This window comes from Balaenoptera physalus, assembly GCF_965194825.1.
Source record: "Balaenoptera physalus genome assembly, chromosome: 4".
Lineage (NCBI taxonomy): Eukaryota > Metazoa > Chordata > Mammalia > Artiodactyla > Balaenopteridae > Balaenoptera > Balaenoptera physalus.
In genome coordinates, this window is record NC_138891.1 from 65,106,398 (window position 1) to 65,127,599 (window position 21,202).

Consider the following 21,202-nt stretch of genomic DNA (forward strand, 5'->3'; position numbering starts at 1 on the left):
GCTTAAGACCATCCAGCATCTTGGGACCTTCCCAGTATGAAAGCCACATTCCATATAATGTCCTACATGTCCTAGTGACTTGGCCCTGCATTATCTCTGCTTTATCCCCTGCCACTCTACCCTCACGCACTACACCCCAGGCACGCTCTGCAGCCTTCCCACTGCCTTTGGCAGCCTGGCCTGCTCCTACCTCAGGGCCATTGTATTTGCTGTTCCTTCTATCCTCAGGTATCCGCAAGGCTCACCCTCCTCCAGGTCTCCATGCGAATGTCATCTGCTCCTCCAGGCCTTCGGAACCACCTGGTCTTAGATTGCAACCCCACTCCCTCCGCCGAGCTCCCTTTGCCCCTTTTCTGCTATGTTTTTATCACCTTCTGACACACTGTATGTTTCACTTATTTCTTTGTTTATTGCCTGTCTCTTCCCTCTAGAAAGGAAACTCCGTGAGGGTGGGATATTTGTCCTTTGTTCACTGCTGCATCACCAGTGCCTTGAGGGGAGCTGGGCACCTGGAGGTGCACAGGTAGGATTTGGGGAATGAAGGACGAAAAGACCAAAGCAGCGCAGGGCTTGTTGCTCTGGGTCATCTCGGACTTCGATGACCACCTTCCCCAGCAATACCCCTGGCTGCTTTCCTACGCTTATGTCCCATGTCTCAGTGTTTATCTGCGTGCTCCAGGGTTAGATCTCGAATATACCCCTTGTCCCAGAATTTCAGAGTCATTCTCCATCATTTAATGGTGGTGCTGTGTCCAAGGACCCACAGATCCAGGCAGAGCTGGACTAGACCCAGGCCTCCTGATACCCAGCCTGGGCCCTCCCTACCCTCCCTATAGCCTTTTGGATCTCGGCATATTGGACACAGCCCACCGTGGCGCTTCTTTGCTTGCATTCATCTGTGCTTTCTAGATGTGCTTTCTGGGCTCCAGCTCCAGGCGTTCATCTCAAGGTGTCTTGCCCCGGGCTATGCATCAATGCTCAGTTCTTTGGCTTTTACCCAGCACCCTGGACCTGCCTGGAGTCCCAGTCCTGCTCCTTTTCCCCGCAACCCCCCATCTGGCCCGTCCTGCAACTGCCTAAACCCCGGCCATGACAGCTACTTAAGAAGCAAGGCCTGAAACTAAGCTGTTACATCTGTACCAGTGGGAATCCTTCCATTATCTTCTTTTATTCTTTTTTCCACCCAAAGTAGATATTTAGTCAAGCACTGGTCCAAGAGTAGAAACAAGGATGAACAAAACATGGCTCCATTTCTCTTTCTTGTTTATTGCCTTCCTCTGACTTTAAATATATTTATGATAAGTCAACTGCAAAGGCCCTTCCAGCCCATTCTTACCAATGCAATCCAAAATCCAGCCAACTGTCCCATCTCCTCCGCAGGCCAAAACACGGAAGTCTGGAGTATCACGGAAAAAGTTAAGTCTGGAAGTAGAAAGGCCAAAATGGTTTTGTTTACAGGCTGACCTTTGACACTCCTTGAGTCAGAGTCCCCCGCCCACTCCCTTCCCTGGGAGTATGTTATGACCTTGATTCCTTTTGGGGTTGAAAGGGTCACTTAATGTTATGAAACCAGAACTTACTAAAGCAACGCCATTGAGTATGAATCCCATGGAGCCATCTTTGTATAAGGAGATGCTGACTCAACATTCAACACAGAAAATGGTTTTCTAGAAATTCTCTGTGATTTAGGCAGAGGAATCCATAGTGTGCTTACTTTGGCACTGATACAGCTAACCCCCAGCATTCTGACTCCTCTCCAGCTCTCTCACCTGCTCTGTCCTCACGGCCTCCACTTTAAGTCGGATGCACTGAGCTGGCTGGCTCTTCATCCCACCCAGACCTAAGTGGAGTGAGCACCATCTCCCCTCAGGGGCCTTAACCCTGTAGAGCAGGGCTCTTAACCTGAGGTGCATATCTAAGGGGTCTGGGAGTAGAATCCAGAGGGCTATGAACTGGAAGATAATGTTACACTCTTATCTTCCCTAAGCTCTAAGTGAAATTTAGCATTTCCTTCAATTATGTATGTAGGCCACAAATCACAGAGGTATTAACAATACCTGTGACTTTGTTAAGCAGCCGAAATCACAGGTATTTCGATGTTTTCCTACAGTTGTGGCAGATATTTTACATCACTTCTGCTCATCGCTGCTTTTAATTTACAATAGCTATTAGACCTGTCTCTGGAACTTGCTATATAATGTCTTAGTAAATCACATATATTCTCCTATCACAAATTTGTTTTTTAACCTTTTGATAACTGTTCTTTTCAATATAATGAGTTTCCCTGTTACTCCTATATATTTCATTTTATACATTAAAAAATATTATCTTAATATTAAGAAGTGGTCCGTGGACTTCATCAGACTGCCAAATAGGTTCCTGGTGCAAAAAAGGTTAAGAACCTCTGCTTTAGCACAGACATGACCTGTGGAGGCCTTGAGGTGGGGCTTGAGAAGCTGAAGCTCAGTATTTCCTCTTTGCCCTGCATGGTGATCTGAGAAGACCCCTTCTGAGTCACCAGTGCGTGCACGGGCAAATTAACATCCCGTCCCCTCCCTTTCTCTTAAAGAACTCTGCTCTCCTGTATGAAGTGGGTTCTGAATGGAGGCTCCCTTCAGCTAGACAGCCTGTCTGATTACAGGCTGACATGTACAGCAGAGAGAGATACTCAGGGCACAGTGGCTCTAGAAGTAGCCACCAGGCTTGTCATCCTGGGCAAAACCAATTGAGAACAGATGCAGTTAAGTGAGAGTACTGTCTGTATTCAAGGATTAAAATGCCCTAAAAGAGAGCCGGCTGGTAAAGGTATTTGTGGGCTGCTCAGTCACAAGTCACAACGGAGCAGTAATTGGCAATCATGGTGACCGTGATGGCACGCGCAGCCATACGGGTGGGCTCTATTTTGAAGTTAGTTTTACAGATAAGTCACGGCAGAGGTGCTGAATCTACATTCATGTTTCTTTCCCCTTTACTGGGTCTTGCACCAACCTTGCCATTAATAATAGCTTTGTGTCAAACCAAAGACAGGGACAGAGTTCCTTTTTAGAGTCCTTACTCCAGCCCCTATTAAGGTCTTGCTGAGCCCAGAGTAGAAATGCAGGTTCAGATGTTGGGCAAAGCAGCTGTGTGTTGGAAAGCCCAGCCTAGCAGGTGCAGGTCTGAGGACCTGGCACTGAGATAGCTTTGGGCCGGCTGGCAGATGTCTCTAGTGCACTGTCGCTGGCTGGTAAGAAGGTACCAGTCTTTGGGTACCTTCCAGCCCTAATGCTGGAGGGGCCTCTGATTACAGGGCACATCATGTCCGCCACCAGCACAAGGACCAGCTCCTCCCGTAGACCTTGGGTTGAGCTGCAGAGGGGCTGCCTTGTCTCCTCTCATTGTTCCCTGTCTCCTTGACACTTTGCTGATGAGCAAGGAAATAGCCAATAGGCAAATGACAGGAGGAGAAGGGTCAGGGGGAGCTTAACAACCTCAAACTTGGATGATCCAGGAAAGAAGTGATTTCATTGAACAACCAATTGTCTTGATCCTTACAGGCCCCCACAATAGAACATGCAGTGGAACTCTGAGTCAGCTGTACAGATTTCTGAAACACGGACAGACAGTGGTAAGAAAACTCTTTCCTTCTCCCTGATGATTCAGTATGAAGATACCAGCTAATATGGCCTTGCAAATAAGTTAAAGTAATCTACCAGCCCGCCCTTCTTGTCAATCCAACAAATGACATATGCAATTTCTCCCTCTTACAAAATCAACAACTTTTTCTGGGATAAAGTACAGGAGGCTACTTCCCAGAGTTAGCCATAATGGGTGGTCCTGAGTATCTCCAGGAGGAAATAAGAGTAGATATGAGGAAAGAAGAGAAAAGGAGTGAAATGGCAGGAAGGACAAGTCCACCGATGAAAGAGACAAAAAAAAAGTGACCCCAAAAGCTATCTTCTTTAGAGATCTAAGGGGGCGGGGGAGAAATAAGAAGTAAAGATCATATCTCCATACCCTGGAGTAGGCCCCCCATTGTCCAGGTTGAAAACTTGTTTGGGGTTGAGCAGATAGTGGAATTTCCGAAGAATTCTATGGAAAAAAAAAAAAGAAAGAGAGAGAGAGAGAGAGAGACCGAGACAGAGAAGGGGAATGTCATTGTGAGAAGTCACAGGAGGGCAAGTACCTCTGCAGCCCATTGATGGTGGGAACGTGGGGCCATTTATACCCAAGAGGGGAGAAGAGTGCATGCAGGCCCTGCAGACCCTGAAGTCCCAGGTCTGGCTGGCCTCATCCATGCTCTCACCCCATTTCAAGGTCTTCCCCACCATCCAGGACTCTAGTCTCCAACCCCAGGAGTAGCACCCCTTGCACAGAGGACAGGACAGAGCAACCCGGAGAACAGAATTTCCATTCTCCTAAAGCCTTCTCCTTCATGGAGACCTTCTCCCAAATGTTCTGTATGTTCTAGGTAGTATGATTCTGCTCTTTGTGGGCTAGACAAAGGCACCAAGGGACCCTCTATGGAAAGGTCCCCCAAATCCTGGGATCAGGAGGACACGCAGGACGTGGGGTTGGGGCAGAGGAGGGCTGGGGGCAGTGACCGCATCTAGGCTCGGTTTCAAGGCTCCAGCCTGAGGCTAATCAGGTCAGCTCAGGAGGGGTGCTTTGCCCCTAGGACTGGGGTGGGGGCTCTCATAATTCTTGCTTAAACCCTGCTTATTATTTTTTAAAACCTGGATTCCAGATCACCCTGCCATCTGTTCACTGCCCCAGAGCTGAACACTGGGAGGCAGAGCTGCTCTGCCCCTTGCCACCCCTCCCCTCCCCTTCTCCTGGGGCTTCCCAGAGACTGGGCGCTCCCTTCACTGATGAGACGGGTGTCCTGCTTTCTCAAGGGTGCGATAGGCCAGGAGGGCTCAACCAGGCGCCTCTGCCACGTCTCTTAAATCAAGAAAAGACTTGCAAGGCTGGGAAGTTAACGGGCGTCTCAGAACTTGGTCTGATTCCGGGAACCATTATAATGGCCCACGTGACAGGCCCTAGGCTAGCACTGTGTCTAGTTTAACGCTCAAGAAACCCCTGTGGGAGGAGAAACGATCATTACCTCCATTTTACAGAGGAGGAAACCAAGGCACAAGGACATTAAGTCCCTTGGACCAGGTCATCAAGCGGTCTGTGGTAGGGTTGGGATTGGACCACAGGTCTGCCTTCTCCACAGCCCACTCGGTTACGGTTGGCCTAGCCTCTCCATCTCGAGAAAGAAGAGAACATACCTTTCTCCTTGTCTCCCTCCACTCTTGGGGTTCACCAAAACCAGCAGGGGGTGGGTACCCGGGGTGGGGATGATCTTATACTTAAAAGGCAAAAGAAAAAGACATTAGCTCTGTTTCAGCCAATAGGAGGAATGCGATGAGAGTGGATGCTGAGACAGCTCCCAGGAGAGAAGCGGGTCCAGGCATGGAGGAGAGGAGGTCAGGAGGCAGCAGGTGCTGGTCCACTGGCTGAGTTTTCTGAGGGATTAAACAGCTAAGTGTCTCCAGCCTAATGGCCTTTAAGTAGTGTTAATGGTGACAGGCATTTGAAGTTGGGATCAGAGATGGGGCAATGGCATCAACTTCAAATTATTCACAATGGTGTGGCATTGTGCCCACAGCACAAGATTAGATTTTGTGAGGGATACAGCTGATTATGATCTTAAAAGTTAGGGCCATCTGGTCCTACACCTAAATAAATTAACAGCCATGGAGTTAACTACACTTCCACCCCAGTACCTTCCATATCCACATTTCCAGCCCCCATTTTCCTCCTGAGCCCTGGTTCCACATTTCTCACTGTCCAGTGGGTACATTCAGCCAGATGTCTCACCAGAACACGCTCCAAACCGGACCTATCTTCTTTCCCCACAAAACTGGCCCTCTCTCCTGGCTACTCTTATTATTCATCCCGTCATCCAGGGAAGACCCTGTCCTGCCAATTCTTTTCCTGGAATGTCTCTTTGTCTCCGGCGGCTGCCACAGTGCCCACACTGCTCGGGCCTTGCCCCCCTCAGGTGAAGCCCTGTATGCTGCCCCCATGCAGTTCCTTCCCAGGACATCACTAGTCATACCACTCCTGCTCAGAAACCTTTACAGACGTCTCGTTACCCAGAGGATAATATCCAGATCTCCTAAGCTGGCATGCAAGGCATTTAAGTGCAGCCCCAATCTACTGTTCTCTCTTAATTACTCTAACCTTCATTGCAGTTCCAGCCAAGCCTGGCTATTACCTTCTAGGGAGTTAATTCCCACCCCTTGGGGCTGCTCACACTTGTTTCTTCTCCTCCTTAATGCCCTGAAATGCCCACTTCCTTCTTAGCAACCTCTTAAAAAAGAACTCCTCATTCTCTGGGCCCAATTCAAGAGCTACTTCCTCTATGAAGTTTTCCTTGATCACTGCAACGAAAACTATTGCACTTGAAGCATATATTGATATGGCCAAAAGGTTCATTCGGGTTTTTCCAGAAGATCTTATGAAAAACCAGAACCAACTTTTTGGCCAACCCAATAATATCTTCTGGGTTTCTTCTGCTATCATTTATTTGTATATGTCTTTATTTTTTATTTTCTCAGGTAAATATCACAAAACATCAAATGGATTTTAATGCCTCAGGAGCAGGGCGGGTGTGTGTATAACCTTTCTACCAAGGGCCCCATTGTCCCAGATACAAGAGTGGGTACTCAATAAATACCTGTGTCTTCAGCAGAAGGACACACCGATACAGAGATGCAGCTTTGCTCCATATTCACTATCTAATGCCTACTTTTCCAGATTGCAAGCTAAAAGTTCACCAAACACAGGGCCATATTGTTTGAAACGGACAGCAGCACCCTTTATAAATTTTAGGAATTTTCTCATCTGCCAAGGGTGATTATTTGTGTGAAACCCAGAAGCATCTTGGAGCCTAAGGAGTAACTCTTTATCTCTGGGGGTGACATTCAAAATGTTTAACAACCTGTACAGCATGGGCACTGCCCAATCAGAACAGATGCAGGATAACCAGATAGATGTCAGCTGTAAACAACTGACATACCTGCAGTGTGTGTGTGTGTGTGTGTGTGTGTGTGTGTGTGTGTGCGCTCCATCTGACTTTCTCCCTTTCAAGGTGTCTAGAGCTTTCCCACATTAAGCATCATTGCTTATGTTTTACACTCATCTACATGTTCTCATTGAATCTTGGAGCATCTATGGGAGGTGGGCAGTGCAGGGATTGCTATGCCCCCTTTCAAACAAGGAAACTTAAGGTTCAGAGGCAGAGGAGAAGGCCCCAGTGTTCTATTTCCTTTTCTGGTACTTGTTCTACCTCACCAGGCTGCCTTTCCTGCATTCCCTGGAACTTTGTGAAAGGCACAAAGAGAAGTTCATTGGTGAATCCAGCTAAAAAAATGAGTTCTGAAATATACGTTTAAGGATGAAGAAGAACTTTTGGATCTAGTTAACTCTGTTCTGGCAGATCACATTCTGGAGACAGCTTAGCAGTCCTGGAAAACCTAATTGTCTATTTTTAAGCCACATTCTTGTTATTATTCAGAGAGTATGCATATTGAAGTTTTATGCAATGTGTTCCTAAAAAGGTGATAAAGCCAGTTCAGCCAGCCACGGGATCAACCAACCTCCCTTCGCACCACTTGCCTACAGTGTGGTTGTTAAAGGTAACCCCAGAGGCTGGAAATACAGTGTCCTGTGCGATATAATCAATCAGATAAGAAAGCAGATGTTGAGATGTGTTTCTCTAGAAGCCAAATCCTGTTCTCCCCTCCACAGCCTTGGACCAGCTTAGAACGAGTGAGTAGATTTGGGGCTTGCCGAGGTACCTGCGTTACAAGTTCATCCTTGGCTGACATGTTACCATCAGACTTCCCATCTTGCCTGTCCTATAAAAGAGAGGAAAGACAAGCATCTTTTGAAAAAAAAAATGCCTACTACAAAAAAGGAAATCAGAAGAAAAACAAATGGTTAATATAAAGAAAGAGAATAGAAAACCAGTATTGTGTAGAGAGAAGTTTTTCAAAGTGGGACTTTCGATGTAAAAAAAGAAATGTTCCCTTTGGGTTTCTCAAGGACTCTCCAGGCAGTTGTCATCACTTGCCCTGACTTTAACTTCGAGACACTGGAAGGGACACAGTGTTTCAGAGGAAACACTGAAATGGGCAGAAATCTACTTTGTTGATTTAGAAGCTTGAGCTTTGAGAAGCAAGGTCTCAGATCTGGTTTCTCTGTTAAGCACTACCTAAATGATGTAATACTAAGTCATATGTCCTATTTTGTTTGTTTGTTTTTTCAATGTTTATTATTCATTTCATTGAGGTTTAATGTCACATATAGTAAAATGCTCAAATTTAAATCTACAGTTCTATGAATTTCTGCATACGTATATGCCCTTGTAACTACTGCCTCTTCTGGCATAATTCTGTTGTGACTCCTGATACCTTATTGGTTTTGCCTGGCTTTTGAATTTCATACCAATGGAATCATAGACCATATCTTTTCTGAGTCCAGGTTCTTTTGTTCAGCATTATATTTTTGGGATTATCCATATTTTTGCATCTAAGCATGGCTGTTTTCCATTGCAATGCAGTATTCCATTAATCTGCCTCAACTTATTTGCCTATTCTCTTGTCAATGGTCATTTAGCTTGTTTCCAGTGCCTGACTGTTATGAATAAAGTTGATAGGAACATTCCTGTACATGTCTTCTGGTGGAATAAATGCTCATATTTCTCACAGGAGGGCAATTGTTGAGTCATAGAGCTTGTGTATTTCCAACTTAGTAGATACTGCCAAATAGTTTTTAAAGTGGTGGGTTTTTTTCTTTAGTTTTTAATAAGAAAGAAGATGGTCAAGTCAAGGGTGAGATGTGAGGAATCAGTGGAACTTAGCAGCATCTTTAACATGGAAAGAGAACAGTTAAGGTGTTTGGTGCTTGGCTTGAAAGAGGGGTCTTCAACACAAGAGACAGAAAAAGTTTCAGATGGGGATAAATAGAGTTTAATTTTGCATCTTTCATTTCCAAGAAGGGCTGTGACACCCAGGTGGAAATCTTCACGGCAGAGGAAGGTCCATGTTTGGACACAGGAGAGAGGGTGACAGGGACAAGGGAGGCCTGGGAAGCCTAGCTGTGCACAGGTGGTGACTGAGGTTCCATATATGTGATCTGCCTGCAAGGTGCTTAGAATGAATGCGCTTTCCTTGCTGGGCCATTTCAGAGCATTCTGGGTGGCCAGCGGTTGGAATCATTTCAGTCAGGGAAGTTTTCCCTCACAATGTGACTGTGCAGCACTGACCTCTTTTAAACTTGAGCTGAAAACACAAATCCTAAGAGTTGCTGAGGGAGGCCTCTGAGGGATGTGAATGTCTGAACGCTGCCTGCATCTGAAACATGAGCTGGGGTTGCAGGGGAGCTGGAGCCCCATCGGGGTGGCAGCACTTACCTGGGTGATGGGGCATATTGACGTGGGCAGCAAAATATGGTCTCTGAGCTCCCCACCATCACACAAAGTTGACAATTCACATTTGCGGTGAAACTGGAGGAAAAAATGAAGATGAGAGTGAGTGAAAGTGATCAAGGAAATGTCAAGTATGAGGGTTTAGAAATTTACTAGGGAGGCAGGTTGTCTCGTGCTCCCCTAAATCCTGATGCACTGCTGGCTTTCACAGTATAGCAGAGAGAGAGAGAGAGAGAGAGAGAGAGAGAGAGAGTGTGTGTGTGTGTGTGGTGTGTATACGGGTGTGTGTGCTTGGTTATGGGTGCTAAGTCTGCCGTGGGCAGAGAAAGGAGACCAAGTGCTGCCCATGGCAGCTGGAGCAAAACGGTCCTGAGCAGGCCTGTGGCCCGTCCGTATGGCACCCGCATGTGGATTCCAGAGCCCCCATGGGATATTTGTTCCCTAAGCTCTGAGACACGGGAAGGAAGGAGATCTTGTTGAACAAACTCACGAGAGGCTGGAGGTAAACCCCATGACTCGACCTCTGCATTTTAAGAGTTCTGCAGTCTGACACATCCTTTTTGAGGCTGATACCCAGTCAAGGGGACAAGACACGGCACTGAGTCTGCTTTGGAAGGCAGGTCGGGCAGCTCCAGGTGTCCAAGGAGGAAGTGGACATTTGTCATGGATGATGGCAGTGGGCACAGGCCTCTTGTCCAGGCAGTGGGGCTGCTGTCAGGAGTATGCCTTCCTCTGATGCAGGTGACTGAGTATCTAATTCCTCTCCCACTCTGTCAGTGCCCCCGGCCCAGATGACACCCAGGCGAAGGAAGTTAATGGTCCAGCCTGCTGTTCACAGCTGCCTGGCCACAAAGAGAGTAGACTGGTCAGCTTCTTCTTAAGCAGCCCTGGGGGGTGCCCTCTCTCTGGGCATCTTGGTGATTCACTGGAGGCAGTTAGACTTAGGGCACTGAACAGGGGCTCTAGGCTCCCTCTCTAGCCTTGCTCACATAGCTCTGCTCATGCCCTCTGGCAGGATGTCCACTGCTGCCTGGCCGCAGCTTTGAGCAAAAAACCACACTGAAAAGCAGCAGGGCTGCCCTGGGCGCCAACCCACCGTCATCCGGCACCACAGGCAGTGCCGCGCGGTGACACTCTGGTAGCACTTGATACTTTTGTGGCACCGGTCACACTTGACAGAGGAGTTCCCTTCCACCCACGCGTGCTGCATCACCTGCAGGAGGGAAGGGAAGGATACCAGGGAAGGCTGCAGAACCACATCCCAGGGCCCTGGGCCCTGGGCCTGAGGAGAAGGGTCTGGGAGGAGTGCAGGGAGCGGGGAGGCCGGAGAGGGTTGGTTCCTGTTTAGTGGATGCACTTCTGGGTGCCGGGCTGCTGAATTGCACCGGTGTGGTCACTCCCTACCTAACCTCTATCATGCTAATCGAGGTAGACGGAAAGCCACTTTGCCTGCTCTTTGAACAGTTCATACCCTCTGGCAGTCAAGCCTCTGAGCGTCTTGTCTGGCAGTTCATCTGTCTGTCACCGGAACTCTTTGCAAAGGGATGTGTTTGTGTGTGCCCTTTTCTGGAAGGCAGCGGGGTGCAGGGAAACGCAGGAGGGCTTGGGCTACAGACAAAACTGGTTGGAGTCATTGATCTTCCACTTTGCAGCGGGGTGACCTTTGGCCAGTTCCTGGACCTCTCTGAGTCTCAGGTCCTTCATCTGCAGAAATTGGCATAAAATGCCCCACCTCTGGGTTTTCTGGGAGGATCCAATGAGACAGCGCATTTGGAAGGGCCTTCCTGGCTCAGTCCTGGCCCTTGGGGGGTGCCCCTGATGGGAAATCCCTTCCCCCACTGTCTCCTATGGGCCGGTGCCTCTCAGCCTTAGCAGCCCCTCAGGACCACCTGGGCAGCATCTAGAAGTCCTAATGCCCAGCCCTCACTCCAGACAAAATAAATTAGAGTCTCTGGGGATGAGACCCGTCATTAGTATGTTTTCAAGCACCCTGAGTGATTATCATATGCAGCCAAGGTTGAGAAGCACTCGCGAAGGAAGTTAGAGAGAAAGCCCAAAGGGTTAGTGTGGGTCATCAGCCAGCGGCTTTCATGTCTGTTTCCTGGAGAGCGGGTTGTACCTGCCTCCTGGCCAGGACATGCCCCTGAAGCAGCCCAGGAACTTGGGAAGCAGGTGGGAATGCATGTGTGTGTGTGTGTGACTGTAAGTGCAAAGCGACCCATGACACCAAATCCTGGGGGTCTGAGCCCTCAGTTAAGTCCCCCGGGAATTCTATAGAACTCCTCAAAAAATTTTTCACCAGGGTATCCCGAATAGCAGAAGGGGTGGATATGGACTCTGGGGGAACGTGGGGACATAGCCTGAAGTGCCAACTACAAGCACAATATTAAAAACACATGGAATATTTGCATGATACCATCCATGTTTGTATTAGATAAAAGTTTTAAATTACTTATCAATTAAGTTACTGTGTCCTCCTTCCAAAAGATTTTCGGTAAACCTGTTGCTCTAGAAGATGTGTCACATTTACTTTGTAGTTTCTCCTTCTGCCATTCACCCCTGAGGGTATAAAACACTCAGTTTGCTAATCAATTTGTCATCTACATGGTCACAATGAATTTGTTCTGAGATTATTATTATTTTCATTTTACAGAGAAAAAATATGAGGCTGCAGAGAGGTTAAGTAACTGGCCCTAGGTTCCAAGGCTGGTAAGTGGCCAAGCAGGGACTCATGGCCAGGTCTCCTGACTCTAAGTCCACGGTAGTCTCCCAATACTACGTTGCCTTCTCCATCCTCTTCCAGGATCAGAAGAGATGGTTAAAGACTTAGGTTGCCCCTGGAGACTCAGAAGGTCGTGAATGTGCCCTGCTGCCCTCAGAGGTCTCCCTCTGTTCCAAGTGTGGCAATGGCAGGAGTGCAGGCTTAGGGCCTGAGCCCAGGAGGTGCACCATATGTCCTGGTAAAAGGCATGGACATGGAACGGTGTGTGTATGGGTGTGGTATGGAAGGAGTAGACAAGAGGCCATGCGGTGTCTCACAGGCATGCATGCGTGTCCCTGGAGGTGCCCTTCTCTCTCGGAGTCCTACTGGGGAGGGCTGGATACCACTCCCACCTGCTAACCATCTCCTGACTCAGATTCCTCAATGGGGATTTCCCTCTGCAGGAACTCGGAGAGCCTCTCCCCTGCTAATTTGAAGAAGAGTCTATTTCCAGACTCAGTGAATGGTACCAGCCAATGGCCACCTTAGAAACCTGGTAGCCATTTCCAACCTCTCTCCCTCTCTCATCCCCTACATGACTGTCACCAGGTCCTGGTGGTAGGACCTTCCAAATTATCTCTCAGACTCTCCCTTTATGTCTTCCACCTTAGCCAGTGGGACAGTCAAAACACTCAACAACCGGCATGGCTGGGGGACGCTCACTCAGCACAGACAGAGCCATCACTGTGCTACTGCAGACATAGCAGAGCATAGTGGGTGAGTGCAGACCCCACCCCAGTCAGGCCCTAGGGCAGCATTAGCTCTTGCCTGAACTGTTGGAAAAGTTTTTTTCATCCCCTCTGATCTGATCTCTCTCTGGCACCATGGTCAGAGCAATTAACCTAATTCGCATACCCAAACATCTCCTCACGTACCCAAAGCTCTTCAGCTGGCCCTTAGCTACACATGAAACCCCTTCCCAAGTCCTCAGCTGGCCTCACGAGACCTGGATCTCACCAGTTCTGCAGCACATCTCCCTCTAAGCATGCTCTATCCCAGTCACACGGAACCAAGTACAGATCCGAGAATAAGCCGTGTCTCCGTGCCTTCACACTTGAGGCTTCTCCAGCATGGGGTGCCTTGTCCTCCTTGATTCCTTATGAAATCCTGCTGATTTGGGTTCAAGACACAACTCAAACGCCATCTTTTTGGTGAAAGCTTCCCTGTCCGCCACCCTTGGTGCCTCAACTGTATGTCCCACACAAACCTATCGCTACTGTACAGCTCGCTACTTTGCGCTTTGCTTACATGCCTGTCTCCTCCCACTAGACTGCACAGTCCTCCAGGCTGAGGACCACCTTTTAACCTGCAAACCCCCTGGCACAGGATCTGGCACACGGTGGGCACCGGGGAGATGCTAAATGGATTGACGGATGAACAAGATGGTTTAAGGGTGGTCCCCAAGGCAGAGAAGGGACTGTATAAAGCTCCCAAAGTCCCTTCCTGCCCAGGAATCTGTGGAGATGGACATGTTGCCTGGGACACAGCATGCAGGAGAACAAGGCAATAGGTATCACCAACCTCGCCGCCCCTTTTGGTTTTTGAGTTCGTTTTGATACACCCAGGAATGTTTTTGGATACACAGCGTTCATGGACAGTGTATTTACAGTCTGAAAATAAAAATAAGAAAAGTGACCGTGAGTGACCACGTAGGGAAGGTCAGCCATCCCCCTGCCCCCACCCCAGCTGAGGCCCGTGCCTCCCTCTGTGTGGCCAGTCAGGGGCAGGGGACATATGGAGCTGGCCTTGCCTAATGGCAATTCAAGTCTCCAGTTGTTCACTGAGAAGAGTCCATGATTATCTCCCAGACATGCTCCTGCACCCTCCACCCTGCCACACTGCCTTCCACCGCGGGTGGTGAATGCAGCAGGAAAACATCCCCAGAAAGGTGCTTTCCGCTTAAGGGGAGTGAGGAGTCATCCTGGCTATGCCGATGCCACAGTATTGAATGTCAGGATGTTGGGGAGTAGACAGCAAGGCCGGCATCTTCCTAACTCTGGAGACAGGCAGGCCTGGGCCTGAACTCTGGCTCTGCCATTCGTAACTACCCACACGATCTAGGGTAAGTTCCTTCACTGCTCTGAAATTCAGGGTTTTCTACAAAATGGGAAGAAGATTGCTTTCTTTTTGCAGCATTACATAATTTGTATAAAGCACCACGCGTGCGGGTCAGAACAGCTATTCCACAAATGACTGTTGTTGTTATTGTTTACGACTGTGTCAACAGGCCTAGAATGTACTAGGAATGAGGCTGGCTTATGAAAAGTGGGTGAGAGCTGGATTTGAAATGGGTGCTGGAAAGACAGGTGGGTCCCTACTTTTGCCTGCTGATGCTTGCTCTTGGTGGACACTGGGCCCAGCTCTGCTACGATGACCTTTGTGGCTGAGGTTGCCTGCTGCCTGGCTCCTGTGTGCATGGCAGATAAAACATTTTGGTGACCCGCCCCGTACCCGATGGCCCTCGCTGCAGCAGCAGCTCCCCAGTCCCTGGAGGGTTCAGGCTGAGCGCTTGCTGTCTGCCTCCTGAGGTGGGGGGCAGGATTCTGCACCCACGCACCCCGGGCCCTACAAAGCCCTCTTGCTGCAGCCCCTCCCCTCTCCTCCTGCTCCGCAAACCCACGCTCTTTCCTACATGACCCCTTCTTTCTTCCTTCTCCTCCATCTCTTTCTTCTGTCCTCCTTTCCAGTCTCCCTCCTTCCTTTTCCATGTGTGTTTTTTTCTCCTCTCCAATCTGACTTTACTAAATGGATTAGAAAGTGAAACAAATGGATAATTTTAATTCCATTGTATATATGAATATAGTTGCTTATTAATTGAAAAAAAAAAAAAACAGGTTCTTCTGACCAACCAAAACATTCACTAGCAAAACTCAATTGAAATTATTATGAGATGCTTTTTAATTACATTTGAACCTTAATAGCTTTTTTTCTAGGCAGTCAGTGGCCTATGACGAGACTCCAATAGGATAATATTTGTCCATTTGACTTGGGTAGAACAAAAATAGGACATGGAAGTTTTGCTTTATTTTCTGCTGTTGGAATAATATGGCAAGTCCCTCAAGCTAGGAAGCAGAGATGCCTAAACTTTTCTGGGAATGGCTCAATCATGTATAGAGCAAGACAGTTCCTGGGAAAAGGGGTTGGAAGGAAGTTTACTCACAAATGCAGCACAGGCCTTGCTTCCGAACGCCCATCAGCATGACGTGGCAGAAGTTGCAGTAGGTTGGTTTCTTGAAATGCTTCATGGTCCAAGCGTGTCTCCCGTCCCCCTTGGAGCCCTGCGGGGACAGCAAGGGAATGAGACGCAGGCAGCCCCACTCTTTCTAAAAAGAGTCTCTTCTCATATTTGGAAAACAAGTTATTCACTTATTTTACTGTTGTAAAGATTATTTTAATAGAAATGCAAATCAAAACAAAATTCTTCGTGTGTGTGTATTTTCTAAAATAAGCAAATATTAAAAATTAGGGCCATCTGAGTGGAGTATGTGGTGGGGGGAGTGGAAATCAGAACAATCTTTCTTTCTTTCTTTCTCTCAATCATCTATTAATCATCTATTACCTAACAATCATCTATTATCTATCAACAATCTATCATCTATCACCCATCTATCTATCCTTTAAATGTTTACAACCTTCAACTAATAAATTTCCTTTCTTGGATTCTATCCTAAAGAAATCATTTTTGAAAGATAGATGAGCATTTCTGTGCTCTGTCAGATGTTTAACCCAGCATTATTGAAAATAACTGAAAATATCCTAAAGGCCTCAAAATGACCAAAAGGTTTGTGGTACATCTGTATGATTTAATGTTAAGTGGCCATCAAAAAGATTTATAAGAACATTGAATGGTTTGGGAATGTGCTCATGTTACTAAGTTCTAAGGGAAAAAAGCAGAATGCAAATTTGATGCTCTATTATGATCTCGGTTTTATACAATGATATGTTGTACGGGAAGAAAAGTCACCAAACTGTTAACAGAGGTTAGCTATAGCTAGCAGCACTATGGATTTATTTTATTCTCTAATTTCTACTTTCTTCTGTATTTTCCAAATTTTCTACAGTGAGGAGGTACTAGTTTTATAATCAGGAAAAAATTCGCTTAGTAAAAACAATGTACTGCTCTCATCACCTTTCTGTGCACAGATAAAACAGCAAAGAGGCAGAGACAGAAAGATGGTTAAGCCATTTCCCCCTGACTTGGCTTGGAAGCAAATTCATTCCATCCACCAGATAAGCCGAGCCTCACATAATCACACACCTTCCCTGGACACCAAAGCTCCCACCTTCCAGCCCCTGGGAGCACAGGCTTGCTGGAGACTGCGGCTTCAGGAGCATCCCTCCACATATGGTGTCCTTGACCTTTTGTCATAGGCTCCATCAAAAGAGTAACACTCTTGGGCTGTTGTTAAGGGTAGTAAAAAGTACTGTAAGGTGGTAAGGATTGAGAGTCAGGTACATGGAGTCCAACGTGCTGGATTGAAACCCACTTCTTACTTCTGCGTCCCTCTGGTTTGGGTTGGTCATGGTGGCCAGACCCATTGCTGTGCTCAACTCTTCTGCTAATGGTCTCTAGAGGAGCCCACATGCTTTTTCAAATGCTGGTCTCCTTCTGGGGCCAGGATAAGTTCTTCTTACCACCTCAAAACCCTGCTTCTTCCAAAACCTGAGTCTTACAGAATTAAAGTCTTTTAATCTAATGGCTTCTACTTTAGTAAACGGGTTCACTAACTGATTAAATGATCCACTTAAATATCGATTCATTCATTTCTTTGACAAACATTGACCTCAAGGGATTTTTGTAAAAACTAAGTGAAATACTACAAGTGAAGCTCCTAATCCAGTGCCCGACACATTGTAAATGAAAACATTTATTAAGTTCCTACTCTGTGCTAGGCAGTAGGGGACACAAAAATAAGTAAAGAGTGTTTTCCTACGTGTAAGGAGGTAGATTTATACCTGTTCTAGAAATGAAGAAGCAGAGACTCATAGAAGTTATATAAATAGCCCAAGACCACACAAATAATAAGTGACCAAGCTGAGCCCGTAGTCACACTGGGGGCTCTTGCTGGCCTCGGAGCCCATGCTCCTTCCATGCCTCTCCTGTACCTCCACAAACCAGGGTTTTCCTTCATGGACAGAAGGGAAATTACAGCACTCTTAGCAGACCCAGCTCCTTCTTCATGCAGCCCAAGGGACGGTCATTTGACCTGAAATACCTTTATCAGCACAATCAATTAGTATCTGAGAAAGGGAGCGTCAGCTATTTTCATAGATACAGGGTAAGAAGCAAAGGGACCCTGACTTGGGATAAAGTAACATTTCTGCTTGGGTTATAGCACCATCATGTGGCTCCTTTATTTCTGCACGTTGGCGGCTGCAGGGTGTAGGAGTAACGTTCCTTATGCATGCCAGGTTTTGTGTTGAGGCTGCAGTTCCCTTGGGAGACAGATTGTTTCTCATACATGCCATTCAGAGATCCCCAGACTTTTCAGTGGCCGCATGTGGGTTTTGAAAAAAGCCAAACAATCAAGGTGGCTTTTAAAACACAGAGGAACACTTTCCCTAGAACCCCAACTATTAATGTGAAAACATATAATTTAGTGCCTATTTTCAAATAAATGCATAAAATTTCAATTAATAAAAACCAAATGCACATTTGCTTTTTGTTTGCATTATTCCTCAGGTAAAGTATGGTCTTAGTACGAGGCTGATTTGGCATCAGGGGGAGACACTGGGGAGAATGTTGAAGAAATAATGTCTCTCCCTCTTCCAGCCATAAAACAGTGGATCCCCTCCAAGCAAAGAGTTGGTGGCACTTTGGACTCAACAAGTCCAAAATAGGAAACAGAACTAGAAATTGGTTCCTTGTGATTAAAATGTCCCATCTCTATTTCCATGTTTCAGAGAGAAAACAGGTACATTAGAACAGCACTCAAGCAGAACTTCCACTTTGATTCAGCTATAATGTTGAGCCTTGATAGTAGAAAGTATACCTAACCTATCTGAGCACCCCCAGGTCCTAGCTCATGTGGGTTCGTGCACACAGTAGGTTCTTGGTAAGAAATCACTGCACGAGAAGTCTGCTGTTACTCAATATGGAAGATGGCCTCTGGTACTAACTAGGTGTGTGTCCATGGGCAAGTGCCTTTACCTCTCTGGTCCTTGGTATGAAAAATGAAGGGGACAGACCAGGGAGCACCAAGTTCTCTTCCAGCTCTGACCTTCTAGGGTTATAAGGAAAAAGGAGATCCTGGTTCATTGATTTCTATTTAGCACTTGGAAAGAGCTGGACATGCTATGAGATAATTTCAGGATTCTTAGTCCTTGAGTGTTGGAGAAGAGGGCTCAGCTTTAGTCCTGAATTGCAGAACTGTCAGATGGACACAGCACAGGCAACAACATCAGCTAGAGGCTAACCCAAATGAACCTCCTGTTCTGTCCCTCTCTTTGACATTTCAGTAATCTTGAAGAGGTATTGTCTTACAACCCGTGTGACTGTACTGGTAAACGCTAATGTCACCATTTGTACTTTTAGTTCCAATCTTCCCAACCTAATGTATGGAAGCTACTTTCATGGTAAATAAGCAGACCAGGTCAGATGCCAGTGATTTCACATTAAGCCTCTACATGTGTTCCCTACTCTGATCAAAACTGGGAGGTTTCTCTAATATACCCTGAACTTTCTTTCATGTGGGTCTTTGATCAAGCTATTCTCCTGGCTGCAAACTCTCTCTTCTACCAGCCAAATCATACCCATCCTTGAGAGCCAGATCAAATATCCTAGGTCTTTATCTTTATCTCAAGAATGGGATATCAAAATCCCACACATCCTTCAGAGCCAGGGCAAACATCCTCCAAAGTTTCTTCCACTGGTCTCACTCCTAAGTGTGAGATGTTCCAAAGTGCAGGTTCTTTGGAGTCAAGTACAAATAAATGCTGGCTATTCTTTTTCCTCTCCGGACTCAGAATCTCAGTTTTCCATCTGTTTAAATGGGTAAAAAAAGATCTACCTTATCTGGTTGTTCTGATTGTTAAATAAGATATTATCATTGAACGCCCTCTGCCTCACAACAAATCAGTATTTTTTCCTTTCTTTCTTCCTTTCCTTCCTTTCTTCCCCAACTCTCTTAGCATTTTTAAATCTAATTTGTGGAAAAGATGGAATTCTTCCCTGAATATTTTTTGCCCTTTGCCTGGTTGAGCATAAGTTTCCGGTGGGTGAATATTGTACCTGTGTTCCCTCGTAGCCCTCAGAACAGTATCTTTATTTAGTAATAATTTAGTAAACGTCTGTCAAATGAATGAATGAATATTTCAGGCACTAATAGGTAAAAAGAGAGGACTTTTGGGCTGGCCTACAGCGTACGGGCTGTCCATTGGGAAGTCCGGGGCAGAAGCCAGGGATATTAACTTCCACATGGAACTTGATGCTTCTGAAAGGTGAGAGGTCTTTGACCTCAAGCTTGCAACTTACAGCGTCGTCCATGCCCAGGAGGACCAGCAATGGGATGGTGGTCATCCCTCTGTGGACCCACTCCTGGAGAGACACCAAGCCATCCCGGTCGTGGTCCATCCCTTGTAACATCTCCTTCAATATCTGTGGAATCCATAGAGCAACCAATGTCCACTTTCATCTTTGACTTCTCTGCCCCGCCCCTGCCCCGCCCACAGGGCCCTGCTGCCCTTTTTAAGGGCCCTGCTCCCCTTTTCTTTCTCTTCTGTTCTATGTTTTCTGGCTTGTGTTTTACCCCTTTCCCCTCTGATTCGGAGTGAGTAGAGCATTGAGGGAGCAAACGGGGGTGAGGGGAACAGGGGTCCAGGCCTGGCTCTGCCCTGACCTGTGTGGACTTCGACAAGCCACCCCAACTCTCTGGATTCTGCTTTGCTCATCTGTAAAATGGAACTAGTATTGCTATGTTCGCAGCATGGTAGTGAAGATTAGAGAAAATGTATATAAAATGCTAAATATTATATCGGACTCATAGGAGCCCCCAATGTAATTCTTATTATTAATATTATCTAATGATTGAGAAAAATCTTTAAAAGTCTTTCTAGCTCTAAATTCTCTGATCTCTGAGCTCCTGTTATAAAAATTTAGCTTTGGTGAAAGCGTTAGGGGCTATTATGAGGTATTATTATTTGAATTAGTCTACACTTTCCCTTGCTGCCTCTAATCTTTCCTATCAGGGAAGTGGGAGATCAAGGTGTAGGACCCAGAGAAGTCACCTCTAAGAAGATGATCTGGGACAGCCTGCACCGTAAACATGTGTTTCCAAGTCCCACTCTCATCTTGGAAGCTCACTGGAAAGTCACCCCTTGCTTTTGGAAACTCACAGGCCTTAGCTCCGTGGGATCCCACTCGAGATACTGGGCAATGTGTAGCATCTGGTTGACAATACGATCCATCTCCTAGAAAACATCAAGGAGAGAAGCCAACTGAAGATGTGTTTTTACGAGCAAGACTCAAAATCAAACCCCGTGGGAAGATGGGCAGGGCAGAGTGTGAGAAGCAGCTGGTACAATACACTGGCATTTCATCAAGCACTCAGTATTTGTTTTTGCTCTTTATTTCTGCCTTGACCACAAAGCTCACAAGAAACACAGACCGTGGATAAGCCAGAGGTATGCAGAAAGCTCACTGAACACTGACCTCCTCCTAGACCCACCTTCCTTCCCCTATTCTGTGCTCTGACTTAGCATAGAAAGCATTCCTGTTCCCTCCTTCTTTGTGATCCTACAAATACTTACAAACCAAGGCACTAACTTCCTCCCTCTTTTCCCACACCTCATTCCCACAGCTTTGGCAACTTGGGATTCATCTATACCCCTTGGGAGTCAGTTTCAGTTGGATGTAGAGCCACTGTGTTGGTCCTTTCTCAGGCACTATGATTCAGATTCCTTTTGGCATCTCCTTTGTTTCCTTTGTATCAAGTCCTGGGTCCAGGACTCTTGGAACAGGAAATTCATGAAGGGTACGT

General features: G+C 46.7%; 1 protein-coding gene across 4 annotated transcripts in view; it reads right to left on the minus strand.

Annotated features, from left to right (window-relative positions):
- The window catches only part of DGKG (diacylglycerol kinase gamma), a 165,933-nt gene that overhangs the window by 100,382 nt on the left and 44,349 nt on the right, over positions 1–21,202 (minus strand). For 2 of the 4 annotated variants that reach the window (XM_082461452.1, XM_082461455.1), the window contains exons 7-16: positions 20,559–20,633; positions 19,699–19,821; positions 15,385–15,502; positions 13,746–13,834; positions 10,560–10,676; positions 9,449–9,541; positions 7,833–7,892; positions 5,256–5,335; positions 3,997–4,071; positions 1,337–1,422 (exon numbers count right to left, since the gene is read on the minus strand). In XM_082461452.1, coding sequence (XP_082317578.1) covers positions 1,337–1,422; positions 3,997–4,071; positions 5,256–5,335; positions 7,833–7,892; positions 9,449–9,541; positions 10,560–10,676; positions 13,746–13,834; positions 15,385–15,502; positions 19,699–19,821; positions 20,559–20,633 — 916 coding nt within the window. The remainder of the gene's footprint in view (positions 1–1,336; positions 1,423–3,996; positions 4,072–5,255; positions 5,336–7,832; positions 7,893–9,448; positions 9,542–10,559; positions 10,677–13,745; positions 13,835–15,384; positions 15,503–19,698; positions 19,822–20,558; positions 20,634–21,202) is intronic. The other 2 variants (XM_082461454.1, XM_082461453.1) reach the window with 2 other exon arrangements.